Source organism: Leptodactylus fuscus, chromosome 2 (genome assembly GCF_031893055.1).
Source record: "Leptodactylus fuscus isolate aLepFus1 chromosome 2, aLepFus1.hap2, whole genome shotgun sequence".
Lineage (NCBI taxonomy): Eukaryota > Metazoa > Chordata > Amphibia > Anura > Leptodactylidae > Leptodactylus > Leptodactylus fuscus.
The window spans coordinates 188,477,138-188,501,532 of record NC_134266.1 but is presented as its reverse complement, the minus strand read 5'-3'; the positions used below and the strand labels follow the sequence as shown (position 1 = coordinate 188,501,532).

The 24,395-nt window shown below is 39.7% G+C and overlaps 1 protein-coding gene across 1 annotated transcript in view; it reads right to left on the bottom strand.

Annotated features, from left to right (window-relative positions):
• The window catches only part of PCCA (propionyl-CoA carboxylase subunit alpha), a 360,616-nt gene that overhangs the window by 44,182 nt on the left and 292,039 nt on the right, over positions 1 to 24,395 (bottom strand). Inside the window, exon 21 of the mRNA XM_075265336.1 lies at positions 23,151 to 23,204. Coding sequence (XP_075121437.1) covers positions 23,151 to 23,204 — 54 coding nt within the window. The remainder of the gene's footprint in view (positions 1 to 23,150; positions 23,205 to 24,395) is intronic.

Below are 24,395 nucleotides of genomic sequence, written 5' to 3'. Positions count from 1 at the left end.
ATCCCATTGTGGCCCCTGCACACAGTATTATACCCCATTGTGGCCCCTGCACACGGGATTATGCCCCATAATGAACACCCATGAACAATTATTATACTCTGGGGTATTTTCAGACCCCAGAGTATAATAACTAGAGACCGAGGAGAGATACAGACATGAAAAAAAAAGTTACTTACTTGTCTCTGGCTCCGCTGCAGTCTTTGGTTGTGTTGGCCATCTTTAATAACGCACAGATGTCACATGACATTTCATGCCCTCCCTCCATCTGCCCCCAGTTTCATGTCCTCCCTCCATCTGCCCCAGTTTCATGCACCCCTCATCTCTACCCCCATTTTCATGTCCTCCCCTCCATCTCTGCCCCTAGGTTACTGTTGCTCCTCAATTGCTCCACACCACACATACATACACACTCACACACAGACACACACTCTCCATCCTGCATCTCACATCCCCCTCCCCTTCAGTACAATACAATACAATACACAGAGCGCCCTATTAGACTGACTACTATTAGACAGTCATTAGTAACAGCAATTGCAGGCAAGTCTGAATACAAACAATGTGTAGAGTACTGATCCATCTACTGACACTGACCTTCCCCTCCTCCTAATACACAGATCTCAGGACACTGTCCTCTCCCCTCCTCATACACAGATATAAGGACACTGTCCTCCCCCTCCTCCTAATACAGAGATATCAGGACACTGTCCTCTCCCCTCCTCCAGACCACACATACATATACACATACACTCACACTCTCCATTCTGCATCTCACATTACCCCTCCCCTTCAGTACCTAGCACCACATGTCTCCTTCTCTTCCAGGACTGCACGGGCTATAAAGACACGCCCACCTAGTCATGTGACGTCTGACATCACACAAGGTCCTTCAGCTACAGGTCCTACAAGCTTTCCCCGCTCTTATCTTAGTTACAACAGTTTGTCTGTTATAAGAGCGGAGGTAGCAGGGGTAGCTGTTGCCGGGCCCCCTAATGTCCCGGGCCCTGTGGCAGATGCCTCTGCTGCTATGACGGTAGTTACGCCACTGCTTTTATAGTATTTTACTGTGTGTTTATCTCTGCCTCTGAGGCACATCCTGGTAAGCTACTTAGCCAATGAGTGCACTGGGAAGGTGCTTGTATGAACTGCAACACATATTCCTATAATAACCATGTGTCACAGATTTCATGCTGGTTTAAGAGAAAATGTGTGCAAAATTGTGCCGTGTGAGCACAGACCTATGATCATATTAAAGGGATCTGAGATCCAAAATGCCTCCCAGACCAATACCTGGGAAATACCTTTGTGGTCACAAACAATGAAGTGATGCAGACATAATCACTTTTTATGGATATACAAATCAGCCTCCAAGTGCACCAGGGGTGTGGCCTGGTCTACCAGAATTGCCTGAAGACATCCGTGATGCAGAAACTGGCTGAAAAGGTGGTGGAGGAGGGTATCAAGAACTGACTCCAGAGCAGAGCTAGATAATCTGCAAATGTTTGTAGGCCAATCAGATCCAGCCCTAATGTGCTTGTAGAGCAATCTTCATATACATCAAAAGATGATTACCTCTTGCTTGATGGTTTTGTGGCTTTAACAGTAGATTTCTGCATCTATTAAAAAAACATACACTGAACAGTTATTGGTTTGGAAGTCACTTTGGACTTGACAGACTGCCTCTACATGACACTTACCAGTTTATTACAGTGTGGTATGCCATGTTAGACTAAGGTTAGATGGATTTCCCCTAACAAAAAAGGATTCCCTGCAGATCTGCATTAATATCAGCAAGTTTGAGAATTTTTAGGGAAATGAATATGGTATAATTAAACACTCATTATAATGTGGCAGGTCATGGGTGACCATATACTGTCATATAATAGCTGTCCTAAGATGTATTATCATTTGACAAAAATACCTACATATTAAGTTCATTTTATGGTCTCAACTGCCGATAGCCACACTTTTGTTAAAAGACCTTTCTGAAACAATGGCTGTATGAAAAAACGTTAGGAAAGGGAAGCAATTCACTTGGAAACATAAGGGTGCTGCTTTAGAGGATAACCTGCCTTCAAAGTTTTTTGTTTGAGGTATCAGTGTTTAATACATAACAAACATCAAAGGGACATTTTACACTGAAAAATAACAAAATCTGAAGTTTTCCTGCAATTCTTGTGGACTAGGCCTGAATTCCTATAAGTAGCTCATATCCTGTACTTTCTGGTCTCAGGTGGTTAGCTGTTGTTTGCAGAACACATGCCTAAACAGCCTGTCAGTTCAGTCTGAATTATTAGCAAGTTCACAATATGTCTTACCAATTGATCCTGTTTCTCACATAGCGTTATTATTTTAAGTCAAGTGAACAAGTGTAACAGATGTTTAATAGGAGGTCATGTCACCTGAGAAAGCCAAAGTAGAATGTTTGAAAGTGCTAAGGAACACGTACAAGGAATACTGCGCTTTTATCATTCAAAGGTATGGACTCCATTCTATAGAATTTATTTTCCAGCCAGTAAACATTTTATTGCTTACATCAGTGTAAGCTTTGATGGGAAAAAGATGGTTTTTGCCTATAAAACTCACAGGAGATAATTGAAACCGGTCTTCATCTTCTAAGTAAACTGCTTCCTTTTTCTTATAATAGAGTTTTTCCCCCTCTTATTCTATTCTATTTATCATTATGCCCTATCATTTGCTCTGGAATATATTTGATTCATATGGTTTCCTTATGTATTTAGTTAACATTTCCTGATAAATCACAATGACATCTTTCTGTACTGGAAAATAATATATATTACAATTTATCTGGATTTATCCGAACATAAAAAACAGTAATAGTGGACAATATCCAAAAATTCTATGAATGGCATTATGTGTACAAATTCGCACATTTCAAATGCTTCCTAAACTTGGAGAATTGGAAATTTTGAGGAGGATCTGAAGTTTAAAAAGTACCAAAGACAATGACTGATACCTGTAAAAAAAATAAGCAGGTAAGGGGAATACATATTCCTGAGTAAGGGTCAATGCACACAGAGTTTTTTGGCGAGGATTTTGACACTGAATCCGCCTCAAAATCAGCCTCCCAATAGAGTTCTATTGGGAGGCTTTTTTGGAGGCTGATTTTGACACGTTTCAGTGTCAAAATTCTCGCCAAAAAACTCAGTGTGCATTGACCCTAAGTACTTAACTAATCTCTAGGTTTACTCAAAGGGCTGTATCACCGCCAAAGAGAAGATTCAGTAATAAATCGTATGAGGGTTCTGAGAATACGAATATATATAAAATAAACATATATTTAACACAAAAAAGTACATACTTCTTTATGTCAAACAGGACATGTGTAGAAATAAACTTTGAAAAGGATAATGGCAGCTACTCAACTGTGGTCACCTCCATCTATTAGCGTTGTGTAGGCACCTGCTACATTACAATTATCCTCTGGTCCTCATATTATGCAGCTTCACTGCCTCATATACCGCACTAATCGGTGATGTTTCTCCTTGCAGATAATACTACACTAATCATAACATTGTTAAATTCTCATAAGCGGTCTCTGCACTTTTACTGATGTATATGTGCAGCAGACACAATCAAATTGGAATTAAGACTTTAAGAAGTAAAGAGGACAATTCTATCTAAAGATTATTCCATAAAAAAGACAAATAAAATAAGAGCGTTAGGGTTTGTAGTTTGAAGTGTTAACATGGCAGACTAAAAAAAAAATGGGACACTCTGATACCCTTGGGATCTCCGCCTGTCACTTGAACACACTTATATTGAATAAATATATACAATATAATAAAAAGGCTTTTTGAGGCTGATTTCTTTCTCGGTGGGGGATGTAATCTTATATTGAAAGTGATGATGTGGAGCACTGATGCACTCATAAGGGCACTTTGTATTGTTCCTGCATGCTAATTTAAAATAAATCAAAGTGTTTCTTATTTTCATCTGTATAACAGCAAGTGCTTTGAAGATGAGATAGTGTGGCATATTGAATAGCAAAGAGAAACCTCATCTTATTCTTGCTTGCTATAGAAATGCAGTATAGGAAGAATTTATCTTGTAAAAAAAAACAAAAAAAACAAAAAAACTTGTAAGAGTGTCTTCCTTTACTGGAACAGCATCTATGATTCAAGAGCTTCAGAGATAAAGATTGTTTTCATTTACAGAAAGCCAAGCGTTTTACATTCTGAGTCATAACAAAACGATGCAGTGAAGTCCCCTCTGTCCTATTTAATATTCTACACATTGTACTGGGTAACTCATTAAAAAAATCTAAATGGGGTGGAATTAAAAAACAAACCCAATTACACTTTTTTTTTTTTTTTTTTATAAAACAGGGTTGTTTTTGATGCATTCTCTTTGTGGATTTTTCTACAGGTCCTCCACATATAAAGAAAGAACTATCATTAGACCCACATTTCCAACACAGGGGAGAGAGATTGGGGAAAAACTTGGAAAGTTTCTGTAAAATAATTTATGAGAGTTGTATATGTGTTCCTTCATACATGAATTCCCAATATCATTCAGCGCTATGTTAGCTTTTCTATCACCTGACATTGATACTTTCCCACAATTACTTGTACACAAATTCAACATATTCTGATTTCTCTAGACAAAAGATAGGCTTTCTATAGAAGTATAAAAGGGCACCTCCCATGTCTGAAATACTCATGCAAGCAATAATTGTTGGTTGGAATATATGGCAGCACCTGCTACAAACAGATCTGATGTTTTCCAACAAAAATGGTTACAATACCTCCATGGTTACAAGTGATGCTTCAAAATCTCATTGAGTTACTATACTACTTTTTTTTTCTCACACTTAGGGGGGCATTCACACTACGTAACGCCAGCGTATCACAGCCGTACACGCCGGCGTTACAGCAGGGCTGCCGGACACTTCCAATTCATTTCTATGGGAGCCGGCATGCGAACGCTCCCCATAGAAATGAATGGACTGCTTTTTTCCATTCATTTCTATGGGGAGCGCTCGCATGCCGGCTCCGCTCCCATAGAAATGAATGGGAAGTGTCCGGCAGCCCTGCTGTAACGCCGGCGTGTACGGCTGTGATACACGCTGGCGTTACGTAGTGTGAACGCACCCTTACTGGTGTTCCACCACTGCTATTCAATGCTACACTATCGTGGCTATGTATTTTATATTTTTTGTGATATTTCCACTTTTATTACAATTACTGTAATACTGTATGTTTTCTCATTCATATTCACTTTAGGCATAGCTAAAATGTTAGTAAAAGAAAAAATACTTGTTCCTTTCCTATTTTCAGTATGATCACAGTGACAAAATTTATAGTTTTAATACCTTGAAACAAAAAAAAAAAAAAACCCACAAAAAAACAAAACAAAACAAAAAAAAACACAACTTTTTTTCCCTCTGCCATAATGTGAAACCCAGAATGAGGACTTTTTACTGCCTCCATGTACAGAGCAGTGTATGTTGTCTTTTTTTTTTTCTTTTTTGTAGGGTACAAAATACAGTGATTTGGACATTTCATTTTTTTTTCCTGCTACAACATTAAATAAATAAGATAAATAATCTGACATTTGCTCGTTCAGGCACAGGAAATGTCCGACGGACATGCGCAGTCAACGTTTTTGGATGAAGACATGGCAAAGAGGCGGTGTCGAGAAGAAGATGGAGGGCGTCGCCGGAGAGTCCTTAAGCAGAGGACGCCCCCGTGCTGTTTGAGCGCAGGGGGACCGCCTCCTATGCTGTCTGGAGAGTCATTTGCATATGTTGAAAACTGGGAATATCAACAGAATGGCGGCGTGGAGAAGAATTCTAAATTCTAGGTAATAAAGCCTCCCTGCCTTCTCTCTGGGAGCTCCGGCTGAAGTTACACAATTTGGCAGAACAAAGCAACCACCTTCCGGACGTATTTACCCAATGGGTGGTCTGGAAGTGGTCAAACTTTTATTGACAAATATATTAAATTTATGCAAAGACTCAATAATTACAATGTAAATCTTTATTTTTCATGACTTTTGCAATGCAACCCTGGCCTGCTGGATAACAGCTTCTGGGCCAAATCCTGACTAATAATAACCCATTCTTGCCTCATCAGTGCTTGGAGTTTATCACAATGTGTGAGTTTTTGGTTATCCACAGGTTATCAATGAGATCTTGGGGGTTCCCTGCCAAAATGTCAATGTTTTTTCACCGAGCCACTTAGTTTTCACTTTTTCCTTGTGTCAATGTGCTCCATAATGCTGGAAAAAGCATTGTGACCAAATTGCTCCTAGATTAGTGGGAAAAGATGTACTTGGAGGATGTCTAGATTCCATTTTTCATTCAAGACAGTGTTATTGGACAAAATGTTGTAGTAGGCCCACTCCCTTGCATGGAAAGCAACATCACACATGAATGGTCTCAGGATGTTTTACTGTTGGTATGACACAGGACTCATGGTAGAGAGCACTTTTCCTTCTATGGACAATCATTCTTCAGATATTCCAAACAGTCTAAAGGGGACTTCATCACAGAAAATAACTTTACCCCAGTCCTCTGCAGTCAAATCCGTGTACTTCCTGCAGGAGGTCAGTCTGTCCTTGATGTTTTTCCTTTGAGACATTGGCTTATTTGATGATTGCTCTACCATGAGTCCTGTGTCATGCTAACAGTAAAGCATCCTGAGATTATTCACATCTTCTATGTGGCTACTTTGCTTTTGGCAGGACTCAATTTTCTATAAACTCAGCAGTGATGTAATAATAGTGATAATAAAATGAATCTGCTGCATAGTGAAAACTGACAGACTATTGTAACTAAGCGCAAGACTGTTTCTTTAGTAAAACAATAAGAAATGAACTTTCATCCCTATTCATTTGTAATGGTAATATTCAAATATATATGCAAACTGTACACACTATTACACTCCCACCCTTACCCCGCAGCAAAGTTGGAATAAAAGTACTTATATAAAATATCTTTTGATAAATACATAGGTTCTTTCTTGATAAACAATCTCTTCATAAGAAACTTTGTAGTAAGAGCTATTAACATAAAAAAAACCTGTCTATAGTTCCAAGACAGTTTATTCAACGCGCTCAGTGTTGCCTTAGGGTAGAGAACAACAATAGTAACATTTCACAAGGAGATGGATCAATATTTAATGACTCGACAGGTCAAAGACACATACACAGTGGCCACAAACATCTGAAATGAAGATCCCCTCTGGCAAATGAGAAACACACACAATACTGCTCAGTAAGAGAGCCAGGATGGGGTTGTTCGTGTTAAAATTTGGGGTGCCTTTTGCAGGACAATTATCTTCTTACATTACACAACGGTACATTTTGAGGAAATAACACAAAATAACAAAAATGATTGCTGTTCAGAGAATACCGTTGAACTCTGGAAGAACAGATTTCCCAGCATATTAAAGAGTTGTGAAATCTCATTAAAAATAGGTATGCTAACTGCTTACTTTCTCTTTCATGCCTTGAGATTTTTTTTTTACTTCATTACAATGACCTTCCTGCCCAGTGTGTGTTACCATAAAAAGTAACCAAGCCCTGTAAACTAAAGGAACTGCTTAGCATTTAGATGTTTTATCTAAGGAAGACCACATTGCCAAACCAAACAAAGAAATATTCAAGAATTGTGCTTCTATTCCCCTTCAAACAGATTTTTTTTAAACAAACACTCCCAACATTTTTACTGCTTCTGATGCCCTTTCCTTTTTAACATTTCTTTCGGTTAACTTTTTCACATCATAGTCTAAAAAAATAAGAAAATTTTAGTCCCACTGCTTCCTCTAAGCAGCAGTTGGTTTCTTGCTGGCACATCCAATTTGCCTGGTATCCAGTAAAGTTTCATTTACAACTGAAATGACAGACTAATGAGCGCTAACTGACCAAACAACCTGGCAACTGGCAAAGAACTCACACACTGATGCAAAGTACAGGAACAATTGCTACTGTGACTATCTGTCCCCAATTCACTTCCATGGATTATCAGCAGGATATGTTGTGGTTTACACAGCACAACAATCTCACAATAATTCTGCATCCTTAAAGAGGTTGCCCAGTATAAAAAAGGATTTTTAATTTAGGCTAGGGGAAGGTGAAAAAAACAAAACAAAAATAAATCCACACACTTCTGTCGGAAGAAAACAGCGGAGCAGGACCAGACCACAGTGGGAGGCACTGAAGCATTGGTACAAGTTTTTTTTTTTTTTTTTTACACCTTCCGTGGCCTATAATAATGATTTAAAAAAATATCCTGGACAACCCCTTTAAGAGGTATAGGTATAATTCCGCTCCTACTCCCCCCCCCCCCCCCCGGAATAGCAGTATCGCTCCTGCCGCTGCTGGCTTCATGCAGGGCAGGAGCGTAGCGATGTCGCAGGCACCTGTACCGGCGTCTAACCCTCCCTGGCATCCGCCTCTCTATTACAGCGGATGCTGGGTCTGTATTGGCGGCCCCTTCCACCAAAGTGTAAACTACCCCCCCCTCCTCCCTGGCAGCAGGCAGATACATCACTTGACTTTTGACCAGATAAGTCAAGGGATGTGTCAACAAAGAAATGAATAAAGTAAGATAGTGGACAAACAAAGCAGTTTTGCTGAAGCAATGTATTTAGGAAAAGTCTTACATCCACATTAACAAGCAGCATAGATAGGATCCTTGTGATGAAACAACCCCTTTAACAACACTATGGATGCCTTTCAATCCAACTGGTCCCCATGGAATATGTACTGTTGTCTTTATGGTCTCTGATCCCCCTTTTCCCAACCTCCCTCTTTGTTGTTTCCATGCCCAGTGACTGTAGTGTTTTGTGTTCTGGTAAAACCCCTGATTAGATTTTTTCTTAGTTGATTACTATACAATGTTTTTTCCTGAGATCCTCCTCCCCTCCTTTTTCCCCCTCACTAACTTTTTTGTTCTGTTTACATCTCTTCGCAATCTTTTTGCAAGGAGGAAGCGGGCACAGGGGTGTAAGCCCTGTCAAATTTATCAACATTTATATCAATTTTCTGGCATAAATTATGACACAAATATTGTATATGCCAGTGAGGAGATTGTGAGCCCTATATCCTTACTAATATTATAAATGTTAAAGTTTGTGTGTTTGGATGTTTGTTTCTCAATCACAGCCAATCGGCTGAATGGATTTTTGGGAAATTTCACACAGACCTATATATTGCGCGTGCCGGCCGACTACACATTGACTGATGCTGGCTTAGCATGCAGATGCGCTACCAGCCCTGCAGTGGCGAGCTGCACGTCCCCGCGTACTGTGCGGCTGGTAAAGCAGACATCTGGGAAAGGAGCGCACATGCCGGCTGATTTTTACGGCCGCAACACACATAACTCCACAGTATCTACATGGTGAGTGCGGCGGGTACAGGGAGCAGGGGTTTTGAAGGAGCGGGGATTGCGTGCGAACTTAAAGTGTGAGGAGAGGTGGGGGATTCTAGGGTGGGGGGTGGGGTCAGTCGGGGTGGGGATTTGGGTAGTGAGGCCCCCCGGGTAAGTTTGAATGTGTAGCACTGGCGGGCGCTGTTGTTACGTGCCGCAGATAGGTCCGGCTGCTGTGTATGGACGAAAGTGGCGGCCTTGGGTGCGGCACGGCAGGGAAACGGGATCGGCGGGGGGAGGATGGGTGCGCGGGGGAGGGTGCAGTCACGTGGGGGGTGAGTCGCGCAGGGAGTGAGGGCGCCACAGACAAAGTCGCGGGTACTGCTAGTGCTATATATGTAAGAAAAATAAATAGATGGATCTCAAGTGCTACAGCTGAACAGCCACTGTGATCTACATAATCTAGTCTGTGAAGTCATGTGCTCATGATATGCTTGGCCATTTTCATCATCCATGAGTATTTCTCCTTTTATATGGTGCTGCTGTGCAAAACAATGAGGCAAGGGAGACATGACAAAAAAACAAAGCCAAATCATTTATGTAGCAATGCCCTTAGGCATAACTTACTCTGCTCAGGCAGCCTTTTGTCTATGAATTTATTGTATGTGTGATGGCTTATAAACTTAAAGACACATAAGCCTCAATGGAACACTGACCCCAGTGACTACATTATACTGAAAAATGTAGCATGCATCTCCACCTTCATATTTTACAACAAAGTCTGTAGCAAGGGAATATCCATCATTTAAACCTCCCTAGAAATAAGGAAATGTTCAGGAAGCACTGAAAGCGCATGAATGTGTTCAGTCTCACTACAAATCACTTGAAAATCTACAAGTCTTCTTAAAATAAAGTTCAGAACAAAGAAAAAAGAATGAATCAAGCCCAGTGACTAATGAGAAATAAGACAAACAGAAGTATTCATTGCTATGCAGAAGACCAGTGATAGAAGACATAAGATACGGCACCAGCTCCATCTCTTGCTAATTAAACAAATCAATTATAAGACGACTACTACAACTGTGTAACTGCTGCTCAATATTAGCAATAACAACCCCACAGGGAGGTCGTTTTACTACATTAAAATGCTGTCCTCTTCAACTCCATTTGATATTATTAGAAACTGTTATTTGCCTCTTGCTGTCATATTAGTTGCAAAGGCAAATTATGGAAATATGCAGACCAGAATGGTCCCAGTATGAGATCAGGTTTGTTTTTCAGCCTCCGAGGGAACAATTGCTGAAATTCCAAAGTTCCCCAAAGTTCTTTAATAGAACTGATAAATCTATCAGCACAGCTTCCATTAAAAAACTAAGCAAGGGTCATGGATTTGCATACATCCCTGCTACGCTGATACAATTCAGCCAGCTAAATTATCATATTAAATTTATCCTCCCTTGTTAAACTGATTGTGTTTAAAATTGTTTTGGATGGTTATCATTAATTTCTGTTGAATCTTAAATGCTTGCACTGACATTTAATTGAGCAGACACTGAGGGGTCACATTAAAGAATGCCTTAGAGTTATATTTTTGTCAGACGTGTTAATATTAGTCACCCCATTAAATGGCATCAGACAACATGTGTGAAAGACCATTTGTGTCTGGAGAGAAGACAACTACTGATTACTCATCAGTGGTGTTTAGTAACACTACTAGACGGCATTAGTACTAGAAACAAGAGCATGCTATATATCCTACAGACAGTGACAAGAATATATACATGTGGCTGTGTTTAACTTGACTTTCTGCAGTGTGAAACCTTTCTGTGCTGCGCCTGCTCGTGTAAGAAGAAATCCAAGATGGCGCACAGAGCATGTACTGTGTACCTGGTGCGCTGAAGATGGCGTACGGAGAATGCGCTATATGCTGTGCCCGGTGAATATGGTGCTGAGAGCATGTGCTGTATGCTGTGCCCGCTGATTATGGCGCACAGAGCATGCACTGTACGCTCGGCCTGCTGAAGATGGTGCACAGAGCATGCGCTGTGTGCTTAGGCCGCCGAAGAATGCTTACAATAGCCTTTCTAAAGGTTGTATGAAGATAGGTTTAGTTAAAATTAAAAAATACCAAATGATAGACTCCCTTTAATCTATACCATAATCTTATTCCTCATTTTATAATATGACAGGTTCCTGTTTTTGGTACCAAGATATATAGCATACATTTGTTTACAGTGTAATAATAGTTAGTAGAGATGAGTGAATAGTATTCGATCGAGTAGGTATTCGATCGAATACTACGGTATTCGAAATACTCGTACTCGATCGAGTACCACTCGCTATTCGAATGTAAAAGTTCGATTCAGAACCAGCATTGATTGGCCGAATGCTATACAGTCGGCCAATCAACGCTGGTTCTTCTCCTACCTTTAGAAGTCTTCTTCGTGCAGCTTCCCCACGGCGTCTTCCAGTTCTGAATTCACTCTGCCAGGCATCGGGCCTGGGCAGAGCCGACTGCGCATGTCCGCTTGTAGTGCGGACATGCGCAGTCGGCTCTGCCCAGGCCCGATGCCTGGCAGAGTGAATTCAGAGCCGGAAGATGCCGCGGGGGCGCTGCACGGAGAAGACTTCTCGGAGGATCCAGACCGACCCTCACTCGTGGACTTGGTAAGTATAATTTGATCGAACGTTGCCTAACCCTGAAATGAGCATTTTCCCCCCATAGACTATAATAGGGTTCGATATTCGATTCGAGTAGTCGAATATTGAGGGGCTACTCGAAACGAATATTGAATCTCGAACATTTTACTGTTCGCTCATCTCTAATAGTTAGTATATTGCATTGATAATTGTAAGCCAAAGCCTGGAATGAAACACTATAATGGGAAGATTTGTGTATTTTTCATATTTAGGTTTCATCCCTAAATATGAAAAAGATGCAATATAATATATATACACAATATATAGACGATAATACTGCTGTCTGGATGAGGTCATTTTTTCTAGTACTGTGCTACGTGAACACTAATTTTCATAAGAAGAAACCGGCTTTGTCGTGAAAACGCCGGAAACAAAAGGTATGCTTACAATAAGCTTTCTAAAGGCTACATGAAGATAGGTTTAGTTACAATTAAAAAATCCCAATGATAGACTCCCTTTAAAGGGGTTGTCCCATGAAAAGCATCCTATCTATACTGCTAGTTTATGTGGATTTAAGACTTTTCCTAAATACATTGGTTTATCAAAACTGCTTTGTTTGGCTGCTACCTTAATTTATTCACTTCATTGTTGACACTGCGTTTCTATGGCCACTGGGCTTATCTGCTCATTTCCCAAGTGACATAGCTGCCTGCTCTAAGGGGGGGAGGGAGGAGCTGACAAGCAACGGAGCTCCTCAGATAGGGGAGTGGGGAGGTGAGAGCTCCGGGATTACTGTGCTGTGTATCTTCAGCTTTTCCACTTATTACCCGGTTTAATTGAATTTGGCTGATAAGGGCTGAGATAAGGAGTCAGTTACCTCTGTATGTATTGCAAGCTGACTCAAATCCAGCTCTGCTACATCAGTTTCCACATAAGCTTCATACTGTGGTAATGCATAGCAGATAGCAGAACAAGTGAAACCCCGCCCACCAATGTGTCGAGAAATCCAGGAAGTGAAGAGAGCACAGAGCCTTCAGTCTGCAGAACAAGAGTTATGGGAATACCCCTTTAAGGTAACAAGAGGATGCCATACTGTATACCATAATATTAGAGATTATGGCATATACAATACTAGAAATAACATGGAATATTTTACAGTACTAGAAGTAAGTGGTTTATATACTACAGCACTACAAACATCAGTTTGGCATATACCACGGTACTAGAAACAAATGTGTGGCACATATACTATATAAGTAGTGGTCAACAATTCTTAACCATTGAATTCAGGCATTTCATTCAGCCATGCAGTTTGCCTTTGCAAACATTTGTGAAAGAGTGGCTTGATAATGGCATAAAAAAATGTGAATTTGAAAGACTGGTTTGTGCTCAATTCCACTGTGCTGGTACTGTAATGGGCTGCCACTGTGCCAACTGTAAAATTTCTTCCCTCCTAGACTTCCCATGCTCAAATGAGTGATACTATTTAAAAGTGGAAGCAATTAGGAAACACATAAACTCATACCACGAAAAGTTAGGTCACCGACTACTAAGGTACAAAGTACATTAAAGTCCCCAATGCTGATAAACCTCCTATGATAAATATCAGCACAAAATCTATGCAATGGGAGCCTCATGGCATGGGTTTCAATGGGAAAGCAGCAGCATGCCGACCTTACATCACCAAGCTCAACACAACGTGTTCAATAGATTGATGCTCACCACCACTGGAGTCTGGAGCAGTGGAAATGAGTTCTGTAGAGTAACAAACTTTCCTATCCGGCAGGCTGAGCAACGTGTCTGTTTTTTTGAATGCCAGAAGAACATTACCTTCCTGACTACACGTAACTGTAACGTACACTACTGTTCAAAAGTTAAAAATTTCCTTATTTTTCAAAGAAAAGCACAGGTTTTTTTCAATGAAGATAACATTAAATGAATCTGAAATACTCTCTATACATTGTAAATGTGGTAAATGACTATTCTAGCTGCATACGTCTGTTTTTTGATGCAATATCTACATAGGTGTATAGAGGCCCATTTCCAGTAAACATCACTCCAGTGTTCTGATGGTACATTGTGTTTGCTACCTGTGTAAGACGGCTAATGGATGTTTAGAAAACCCTTAAAAACGCTTGTACAATTATGTTAGCACAGCTAAAAACAGTTTTGCTGGTTGGAGAAGCTATAAAACTGACCTTCCTTTGAGCTAGTTGAGAATCTGGAGCATTACATTTGTTAGTTTGATTAAACTCTCAAAATGGCCACAAAAAGAGAACTTTCATGTGAAACTCAACAGTCTATTCTTGTTCTTAGAAATGAAAGCTATTCCATGCAAGAAATTGCCAAGAAACTGAAGATTTCCTACAATGGTGTGTACTACTCCCTTCAGAGGACAGCACAAACAGGCTCTAACCAGAGTAGAAAGAAAAGTGGGAGGCCCTGCTGCACAACTGAGCAACAAGTACATTAGAGTCTCTAGTTTGAGAAATCGACGCCTCATAGGTCCTCAACTGGCAGCTTCATTAAATAATACCCGCAAAACGCCAGTGTCAATGTCTATAGTGAAGAGGCGACTGGGAAGCTAGCCTTCAGGGCAGAGTGGCAAAGAAAAAACCATATCTGAGACTGAGATATAAGGAAAAGATTAATATGGGCAAAAAAACACAGACATTGGACAGAGGAAGATTGGAAAAAAGTGTTATGGACAGACAAATCAACGTTTGAGGTGTTTGGATCACACAGAAGAACATTTGTGAGACGCAGAACAACTGAAAAGACGCCATCTGTCAAATATGGTGGAGGTAATGTGATGGACTGGGTTTGCTTAGGTGTTGGTAAGGTGGGAGATTTGTACAAGGTAAAGGGAATTTTTAATAAAGAAGGCTATCACTCCATTTTGCAACGCCATGCCATACCTTGTGGACAGTGCTTGATTGGAGCCAATTTCATCCTACAACACAGGACAAAGACCCAAAGCACCTCCAGATTATGCAAGAACTATTTAGGGAATAAGCAGGCAGCTGGTATTCTATCTGTAATGGAGTGGCCAACGAGGTCACCAGATCTCAACCCCATTGAGCTGCTGTGGGAGCAGCTTGACCGTATGGTACGCAAAAAGTGCCCATCAAGCCAACCCAACTTGTGAGAGGAGGTTCTGGAAGCATGGGGTGAAATTTCTCCAGATTACCTCAGCAAATTAGCAGCTAGAATGCCAAAGGACTGCAAGGTTGTAATTGCTGCAAATGGAGCATTCTTTGATGAAAGCAGAGTTTGAAGGAGAAAATTATTTCAAATAAAAATCATTATTTCTAACCTTGTCAATGTCTTGACTATATTTTATATTCATTTTGAAACTCATTTGATAAATAAAAGTGTGAGTTTCCATGGAAAACATCAAATTGTCTAAGTGACCCCAAACTTTTGAACGGTAGTGTATGATGGAGCAGGAATTATGTTATGGGGTTCTTTTGCCTAGACCTTTTAGTTCCAATGAAGAGAACCTTAATACTTTAGCATAGCAAAATATTCAGGACAATATGCCTCCCATTGTTTAGGAACAGTTTGGGAAGGCCCTTTTTTCTTGCAGCATGACTGTGCCCTAGCACATAAACCAAAATCCAAAGGCATAGGTCGGTGAATTTGGTGTGTAAGAACTTCACTGACGCTCACAGAATCCTGACCTCAACACTCAACCAATGCATCACTTTTGAACAAAGATGTAACTTGAATCTGCTATGCCCCAATGCAAAATTTCTAATGTGGCTGCACTTCGCAGGTGCTATCTATAATGCTGGTATCACCTTATATTGTAGGGTGGCCATTGGGCCCCCTTGGGCTTCAAGACTAGCGGCGATTGCGGTCTGTCCGCCCCTTATAGCTACATCCCGGGTAGAACTGTTTTACACTTGTATTATGACTGTGTTTTTGCTTAGATTGCCGTTGGTTGTTGCAATGTTTCAATAAATACTTTTGAAACTAAACTACCGTATATACTTGAGTATAAGCCGACCCAAATATAAGCCGAGGCCCCTAATTTTACCACAAAAAACTGGGAAAACTTATTGACTCGAGTATAAGCTGAGGGGGGAAAATGCAGCAGTTACTGGAAAGTTTCAAAAATTAAAATGGTCAGAGTTTTTAGGTGAAGTAGTTGCTGGGGAAGGGGAGGGGGTGTTTTGGTTGTCTGTCTGCCCCTTCCCTGAGCTTGAGGACTGGGATTTTTCCCCCACTTGGAATTCAGCCTGGCTGAATATAGGGTATCTGCAGTGCTCCTATTAACCCCTTCCCGATGGAACAGGAGCACTGCAGATACCCTATATTCAGTAGACCGGGCACTCTCAGACACAGGGATACCTAATGTGTATGTGTTTCACAGTCATTTTCTACTTTTATATGTATTCTAGGGAAAGGAGTGGTTTAGAACTTTTATTTTATTTTTTTATTATATTTTTTTAAAGCTTCTTTTTTTTTTCCATTATTTTATGGGAGATTCTATACATTACTATTGCAGCTGGTCATAGACCCCCCTCCCCAAAAAAAAAAAAGTTTTTTTTTTTTTTTTTTTTTGCTTGACTCGAGTATAAGCCGAGGGGGGCTTTTTCAGCACAAAAACTGTACTGAAAAGCTAACATTCAAGTATATATGGTAAAACGAAGACTGCAGACAGACACAGGTCGCCCAACATCAGTGCATGACCTCGCAAATACTCTTCTAGATGAATAGGCATAAAATCTCATAGGCACACTCCAAAATCTTGTAGAAAGCCTTCCAAGAAAAGCTGAAACTGTTTTACCTGCCAATGGGTCTATGGATTTAGAATGTGATATCCTAAATGGTCCTGTAGATATAATGTATCAGTACCCCTTTACCTTTGTCCATATAGTGTATTACAGTACTAGACACATCAGTTTTCATATACTGTATTAAAACACGAGTGTGCTGTATATTACTGTACCTGGATTAAAACTGTGGCATATAACAGTGCAATACTAGAAACTAGAGCAAGGCAAATATTGCAATTGTAGAATAGAAACAAGAGTTTAATTTATTACAGTACTAGAAAACCCAGTATCTTACAGTTATAAAACAACAGTATGTCATATTAAGTTACTAGAAACAAGGAGGTGGTAAATAATATAGTAAGAGAAATTGTATCCTTAGTATTATGGATCCAAAAACAAAACTATTGCATATATTATGTTACTAGTGTATCTTACTGATCAGATATAATGTAATGTTTGGCAGACAAGATATAACATGTTACACGGCTCATTTCCTGTTAGCTGCTATGTTCAGGCCGACACTTCTGTGTTTTGTGGAATATAGATGTGAATAGGAGGAAATTCAGTGGCGATATTGTTTTGGCTTTGCTAATTGAGTCACCATGAGAAAGTGCTGAAAGGGCACATTTACCAGCGTACCGCTGCACACCATTCTTCCATGTCAAGAAGAACATTTCCTACTTTCATTCTATCACACAGAAAAGTCCCTTCACAAGTAAATCAGATTGTACAGGCAAATTAACAATTTATGGAATAACATGAAGGGAAATGGAGCAGATGTGACTTAAAGTAGAATGTTCCACATTATTTGCTAGTCAGAATCTACAAAAAAACAACGACTCCATTATTACAAATATATAATATCATATATTATGAACAAAGTATAAGTGACCATGAACATCAGGGCACTATAGAGTCACTATATAAAATATAGCTACAAACTTATCAGCGAAATAGTTGGGGGTAAGCGTCGGGAGACAATGGGATGTGGATGGGTCATTTATTGATCCTGTCATAGGATGCATACAATGGAGAGCTGAAAAGAACATCTCTAAATGTAACAATGTTTTAAGAATAGTTCGATTGGAAAGATAATTTTAGTGTAACTCGATACACTAGTTAGAGATATTTCTTTTCCGTAAGAAACCTCATGGCCAGTATATATATATATATATATATATATATATATATATATATATATATATATATATATATATACACACACAGCAATATGGTTCACCAAAAAGAGGTTCCTTTAACCGCTTCCCGACCGGCCCCTGTAGATTAACGTCGGCGCGGCTTGGGCTCTGTGCCGCGCCGACGTTAATTAACGGCCCCTTTTAAAATGGTGATCGGGTCTCCCCAAGGGTCGGGAGCTCCGTGGACCCAGCACTAATAGCTGCTGGGGTCCACGGAGACATGATCAGGACCTGATAGATTCAGGTCCCGATCATGTAGCGGCCATGTCAGGGAAAGTTTGTTGGAGTAACAAACTTTCCCTGACATGCGATGCCGCCCGCAGGTTAGATGATCCTGCGGGCGGCATCGGAAGCAAGTATTAGCTATATCTTATAGCTAACACTGTGCCCAATGTACTCCGCTCAGAGCTGGTCTCCGAGCGGAGGTTTTAACCCCTTAGATGCCGGCGGTGAAACATCACCGCCGTATCCAAGGGGCTTAGAAAAAGATAAAGTGCCCCCTGGGCACCCCCCGCGGCGAGATCGGGGGGTGCCCATAAGTATCTTCTGCAGCCTGAGGTCTGACCAGTGACCCCAGGCTGGTAAGAGCCCCCAGTACCTGGTTGATCCTACCAGGTATTGAGGAAGCCAGCCGATACGTCTGTATCGGCTGGCTTCCTCCATAGACTGCAATGCACTGTATTGCAGTCTATAGCATAGAGCCAGCGATCCTCTCTGATCGCTGGTTCTAGTGTCCTTATAGGACAAATAAAAAATGTAAATAAAAAGTTAAAAAACAAATAAATAAAGTGTGTAAAAATTTTTTATATGGTTATAAAAAACCCCAAAATTCCCTTCTTATATAAAATTAATGATATAAAAAACCAAACAAAATATTACTAAAAACAATACATATTTGGTATCAACGCGTCCGTCATAACCTGTACAATAAAACGGAAACAATATTTAACCTACACAGTGAATACTGGGAAAAAAAACGCAAACAACCCGGCAAAAGTAATGTTTTTTCGCCATCTCACCTTACAAAATATGCTATAAAAAGTGATCAAAAAGTCACATGTACCCCAAAACAGTACCAATACAAAGCACAGGTTGTTCCGCAAAAAATAAGCCATAAACCAATTCTGTCAACCGAAAAATGTTACGCGTCTCAGAAGTTGGTGATGCAAAAGTAATTGATTTATGTCCCCAAATGGATTTTTTGTTCTGCAAAACTTGTAACACATAAAAAACAATATAAATGAGGTATCGCCGTAATCGTACCGACCCGCAGAATAAAGGTCACATGTTACTTATGCTATACGCCTTGCTGAAAATTTTTTTAAAGGCAAAACACAATACCAGAATTGATAGGGATTTTTTTAATTCACCAAGAAAGAGCTAATAAAAGTTAGTCAATATGTTAAAAACACCCAAAAATGTTATAACAAAATACATCTCATACCGCAAACATCAAGCCCTCATGCGGCCACATCACCAGAAAAATAAAAAAATAAATTATAGCTTGTACAATGTGACAAAAATAAAAACAAAATCACCAAATCATAAGAACACAACTCGCTACGGCAGGAAGGGAATGTATAAGTTGTGTGAGCGAATACTGGGGTACAAACCAGATTTAGAGCTTACGACGGAAAATAAACCAGAACTGCCCCCCAGAGTGAACCCCCCCCCCCCCCACTCAAACTTAGTAGCTACTGCGGATATAGTAGGGAATTTGGTGTTCCCAATGTACTCCGCACAGCTTACATATCTACTATTCACCATCCGCTGTGCAATCACGTTTAGGATACTATTGCCCGATACACCCCCTAATAAGTTCTTTGAGGGGTGCAGTTTTTAAAACGGGGTCATTCTCTAAGGGATTCCACTTTACTGGTACTTTAGAGGCTCTACAAACCTGACATGGGCAACCAGATAGCAAACATCTGAATCTGCGATCCAAAAAACAAAATAGTGCTCCTTCCCTTCTGTGCCCGACTGTGCCCAAACAGCCGTTTCTACCCACATATGGCATTAAGTACGTTATCCTGGGTACACCAGTGTCATACATGTGGGCATAAACTGCTGATTGGGTACACAGCAGGGCACAGAAGGGAAGGAGCGATATGTGCTTTTGGACAGCTGATTTAGATTGTTGGTTTTTGGACACCATGTCACATTTGTAGAGACTCTAAAATTTCCCCTACAAAATGGGGTCACTTGTTGGGGAATTCAAAATTACCGGCACCTCCAGGGCTCTGCAAAAACAACATGGCGTCAGGAAACCTCCAAATCTGTACACCAAAAGCTAAAAAGTGCACTGCTCCTTCCCTTCTGCACCCTGCGGTGTGCCCAAGCAGCAGTGTGCCCAAGCAGCAGTGTACACCCACATATATAACTTCTTTCTACCCGGGACAGCCCCTTAATATTTTTAGGAGTGCAGGTCTCTGATAACACAGAGTGGGTGCAACTCATTGGGCACCGAAATGGCAGATTTCTTTCAAAATTTTAATTTTCATTTTGTGTATTAATTTTTGGGAAGCGTTTTTAGGCTCAGAATGATAATACCTTTGATACATTCCTTGATGGGTGTACTTTCTAAAATGGGGTCACTTTTGGGGGGTTTCCATTGTATTGATACTTTAGGGGCTCAGCAAATGCGACATGGCACCTGAAAACTATTCCAGCCACATCTGCCCTCCAAAAACCAAATAGCCCTCTTTCCATTCTGAGCCCCGCCATGTTCCCATACAGCAGATTATGGCCACATATGGGGTATTGCCGTGTTCAGGAGAAATTGTGTAACAAACTGTGGGGGGCTTTTTCTCCTTTAACCCCTTGTGAAAATGAAAACTTTGGAGATAAAGGGACATTTTAGTAATTTTTAACCTACACATCCCAAGGTTATTAAAATCTGTGAAATGGCTATAGGGTCAAAATACTCACTATACCCCTCAATGAATACCTTAAGGGGTCTAGTTTATAAAATGGGGTCATTTATGGGGATTTTCAATTGTTTTGGTAACTCAAATCTTGTTCGAATGTGCAATGGGTCTGAAACATTTTGAAGCAAAAATTGTGTCTTGAAACCCAGTTGGTGCTCCCTTCTTTTTGGGCCCTACTGTGCGTCCGTACATAGGATTAAGGCCACAAAGTGTACATTTTTGAACACAGGAGAAATGTGGTAATCTATTTTAGGGTGTTTTTCTTTATTTTCATGTGTTTTAGGGAAAAAGGCTGCCTTTAAAATGACACTTTTGTGTAAAAAAAATATGAAAAATTTTTGTTTGATGCAAATTTTTTCAAAACCTATGGGGTCAAAATACTCACTATAACCCTCAATAAATACCTCAAGGGGTCTAGTTTCCAAAATGGTGTCACAATTTGGAGGTTTCTACTGTTTGGACACCTAGAGGGCTCTGCAAATGGGACATGGTGCTTGATCATGATTCCAGCAAAATCTGGCCTCCAAAACCCAATTAGCGCTCTTTCCGTTCTGAGCGCTGCCATGTGTCCGTATATCAGTATACCAGCACATATGGGATATTGTTGCATTCAATAGAAAGTGTGTAGCAATATGTGGGTTGCAATTTCTCCTTTAACCCCTTTTGAAGATGAAAAATTGGGGGCTAAAGTGACATTATATTAGAATTTTTTGTTTTTTTTAATTTTCATGTCTCAATGGTAAAAAAATCTGTGAAACACTTGTAGGGTCGAAGTGCTCACTATACCCCTGGATACATTCTTTGGGGGGTCTAGTTTTCAAAATGGTGTCATTTTGAGGGGGTTTCCACTGTTATGGCACTTCAGGGGCTCTGCAAATGTGACATGGTGCCTGAAACAGATTCCAGCTAAATCTGCCCTCCAAAATCCCAATAGCGCTCCTTCTGTTCTGGACCCTACAGTGTGCCCATACATCATTTAACATTCTCACATGGAATAGTTTCATGCTTGGGGGGAATTGTTTAATAGAATTTAGAATGCGTTTTCTCCTTTAACCCATTGTGAATGTGTAAGTTCTAGGGCTAAATGAATATATTAGTGAAAAAAAACTGAAATTGTAAATTTGACCTCTATTTTGTTTTAATTGACGTGAAATGCTGAAAGAGTTAAGAAACTTCCTAAATGCAGTTATGAATTCTTACAGGAGTGAAGTTTTTAGAATGGGGTGATTTATGGGGGTTTCTAATAGAGAGGCCTTTCAAGACCCCTTCAGTCCCTTGAAAAATATGTGTTGGAAATATTCTTAAAAATTTGGAAAATTACTGCTTGACTTGTAAGCCTTATAACATCTGAATAAAATGAAAGGGCAATTAAAGTTTGATGCCAATATAAAGCAGAGATATGGCAAATTAAATGTATGAAGTAATTTGGGTAGTATGACATTCTACATGAAAGGCATGCAATTTCAAAGTTTGAAAATTGCATTTTTTTCTAAATTTTCACCAAATTTCCTATTTTTTCATAATTAAAGACAAAACATATTGACCAAAATCTACCACTGACAGGAAGTACAAGGTGTTGCGAAAAAACAATCTCAGAATCACCATGATAAGTTAATGCATCTCAAAGTTATTACCACCTAAAGTGACACATGTCAGATTTGAAAAATGAGGCCTGGTCATCTAGGTACTTTTAGGCTCGGTCTTGAAGAGGTTAATGAATTTGTCACATTTTATCCCCTTTTTTACACATACCAATATTACGAAACAGTATCAAAACTTTCAGAAATAATGTAAAACTCTCAAAAACAAAAACAAGTTTGGGCTATGCTGTATACTTCATATTTTGTCACAGTCTGTAATTGAACATTAGTAAACCTTCAAGTTTTTTTGCTACATACATCAAATCAGAATAACATGAAAGTTGAGATATTAACATAGTGCATGCGTTGAAACATCTGAGGAACATGAACCTTACGCTCCCTTTGGTTATATCCATTGCTGGTGGTGTAAACTAAGTACCATGCATCAACATGGCAGTCAATACTCGCATTGCACATTGGAGTTTAAAAGAAAGCTGTTTAGACTGGCTTCAATGTGCAGGCAATTGACAGAACACAGACAGTGCCTATAGCAGTTATTCTGCTTTCTCTAGATGTTGTATATCTATGGATTTTAGTTACTATGACCACTAGTAATAAGATGTTTGTATAAGTCGATGCAAAAAAAGGACTCTCTTAGTCAGGCATAGCAAAATTTTACTCACCACTGTGCCCATGAACTGAATGCTAATATTCCCAGCAGCATCACGACTAAGGCACTGAATGGAAGAGGAAATAAAAAAACAGGTGAGGCATTAACTTGTTATATAAAAGTTCTGACAAATAATATACAAGTAACTTGCAGTCTCAGTCTAGGAACTTAATGCCACATAAACAAACACTCTGACAGTTATAAAAACAGAACCAATCAAAAATAAAAAAAAAGATTCTATAAACTTCAGAAGTCAAGACTCAAGAAAAAAAACAATTTAATAAAATAAATCATTCAAAAAGTTAGTAATAAAGTGGATGAAGTGGACAGAGTCTGGCTAAGATTTAGCCAACTCTCGGTTTAGGTGATACTAATGTATGTGGGGTAACTAAATGACCCAAATATCAATCAAGTGATGCACTAAACGATGAATAATCTCATTCTTATCTCTATTTACGCTGGGTTCACACTAGCGTTCGGCAGTCCGTTCTCAGGTTTCCGTCTTCTGCATGTACTTGTGAATTTATTTAATATTTAAGAACTTTTTTTATTGATCCCGTCGTGTCTTGCAGTGTATATTCATGGGCTGACTAGTTACTAATGAAATCTAACAGCAGGAACTGAAGGCAGATCACAACTCTCTGAAAGTGATGTGAGAGGTAACATTAGAGGAGCACTCTTTTGTAAGATCCCTTAGATGCCGCAGTATCTAAGACATTAACACCCAAGTTCAGGGATAACTTGGACCGTATCAAAAATGGTAATAAATGTGGCCCTAAGCTATATATTAGTAATACAGCTTACCCATTGCAGGGAATGCACTGCTAAACTGTAGTTTTCCTTGCATAATCCGTATAATTGGTGAATACACTAGTGGCCTCAGCACTAAGTGTGACTATAGCTGTATTCAGAACCCAGAGTGTCAGTACCCTAACATTGCTATTCCCTAATATTTTAGCCAATTTATATGCAAACAGAAGGTAGACATTGATAGCTAAGTAACCCTGCCTTTTTCTATCTTTACTATGCTTCTAACTAACTATACAATATTTGCTGGGTTTTGTACAATATTACCATATGAGTTAAGTGACGCTTTGACAATAGGATCATTACTATAGGTACAATTTATATTTTTCTTTGTTCTAGAAAATAGATAGGGCTTATCCAGGCAAAAATCTAGAGTGGTATGAAACATTGAAATAGTGCCAACAACTGGCATCATTTAATGACAACATAATGGGATGGAAAATACGGCAAA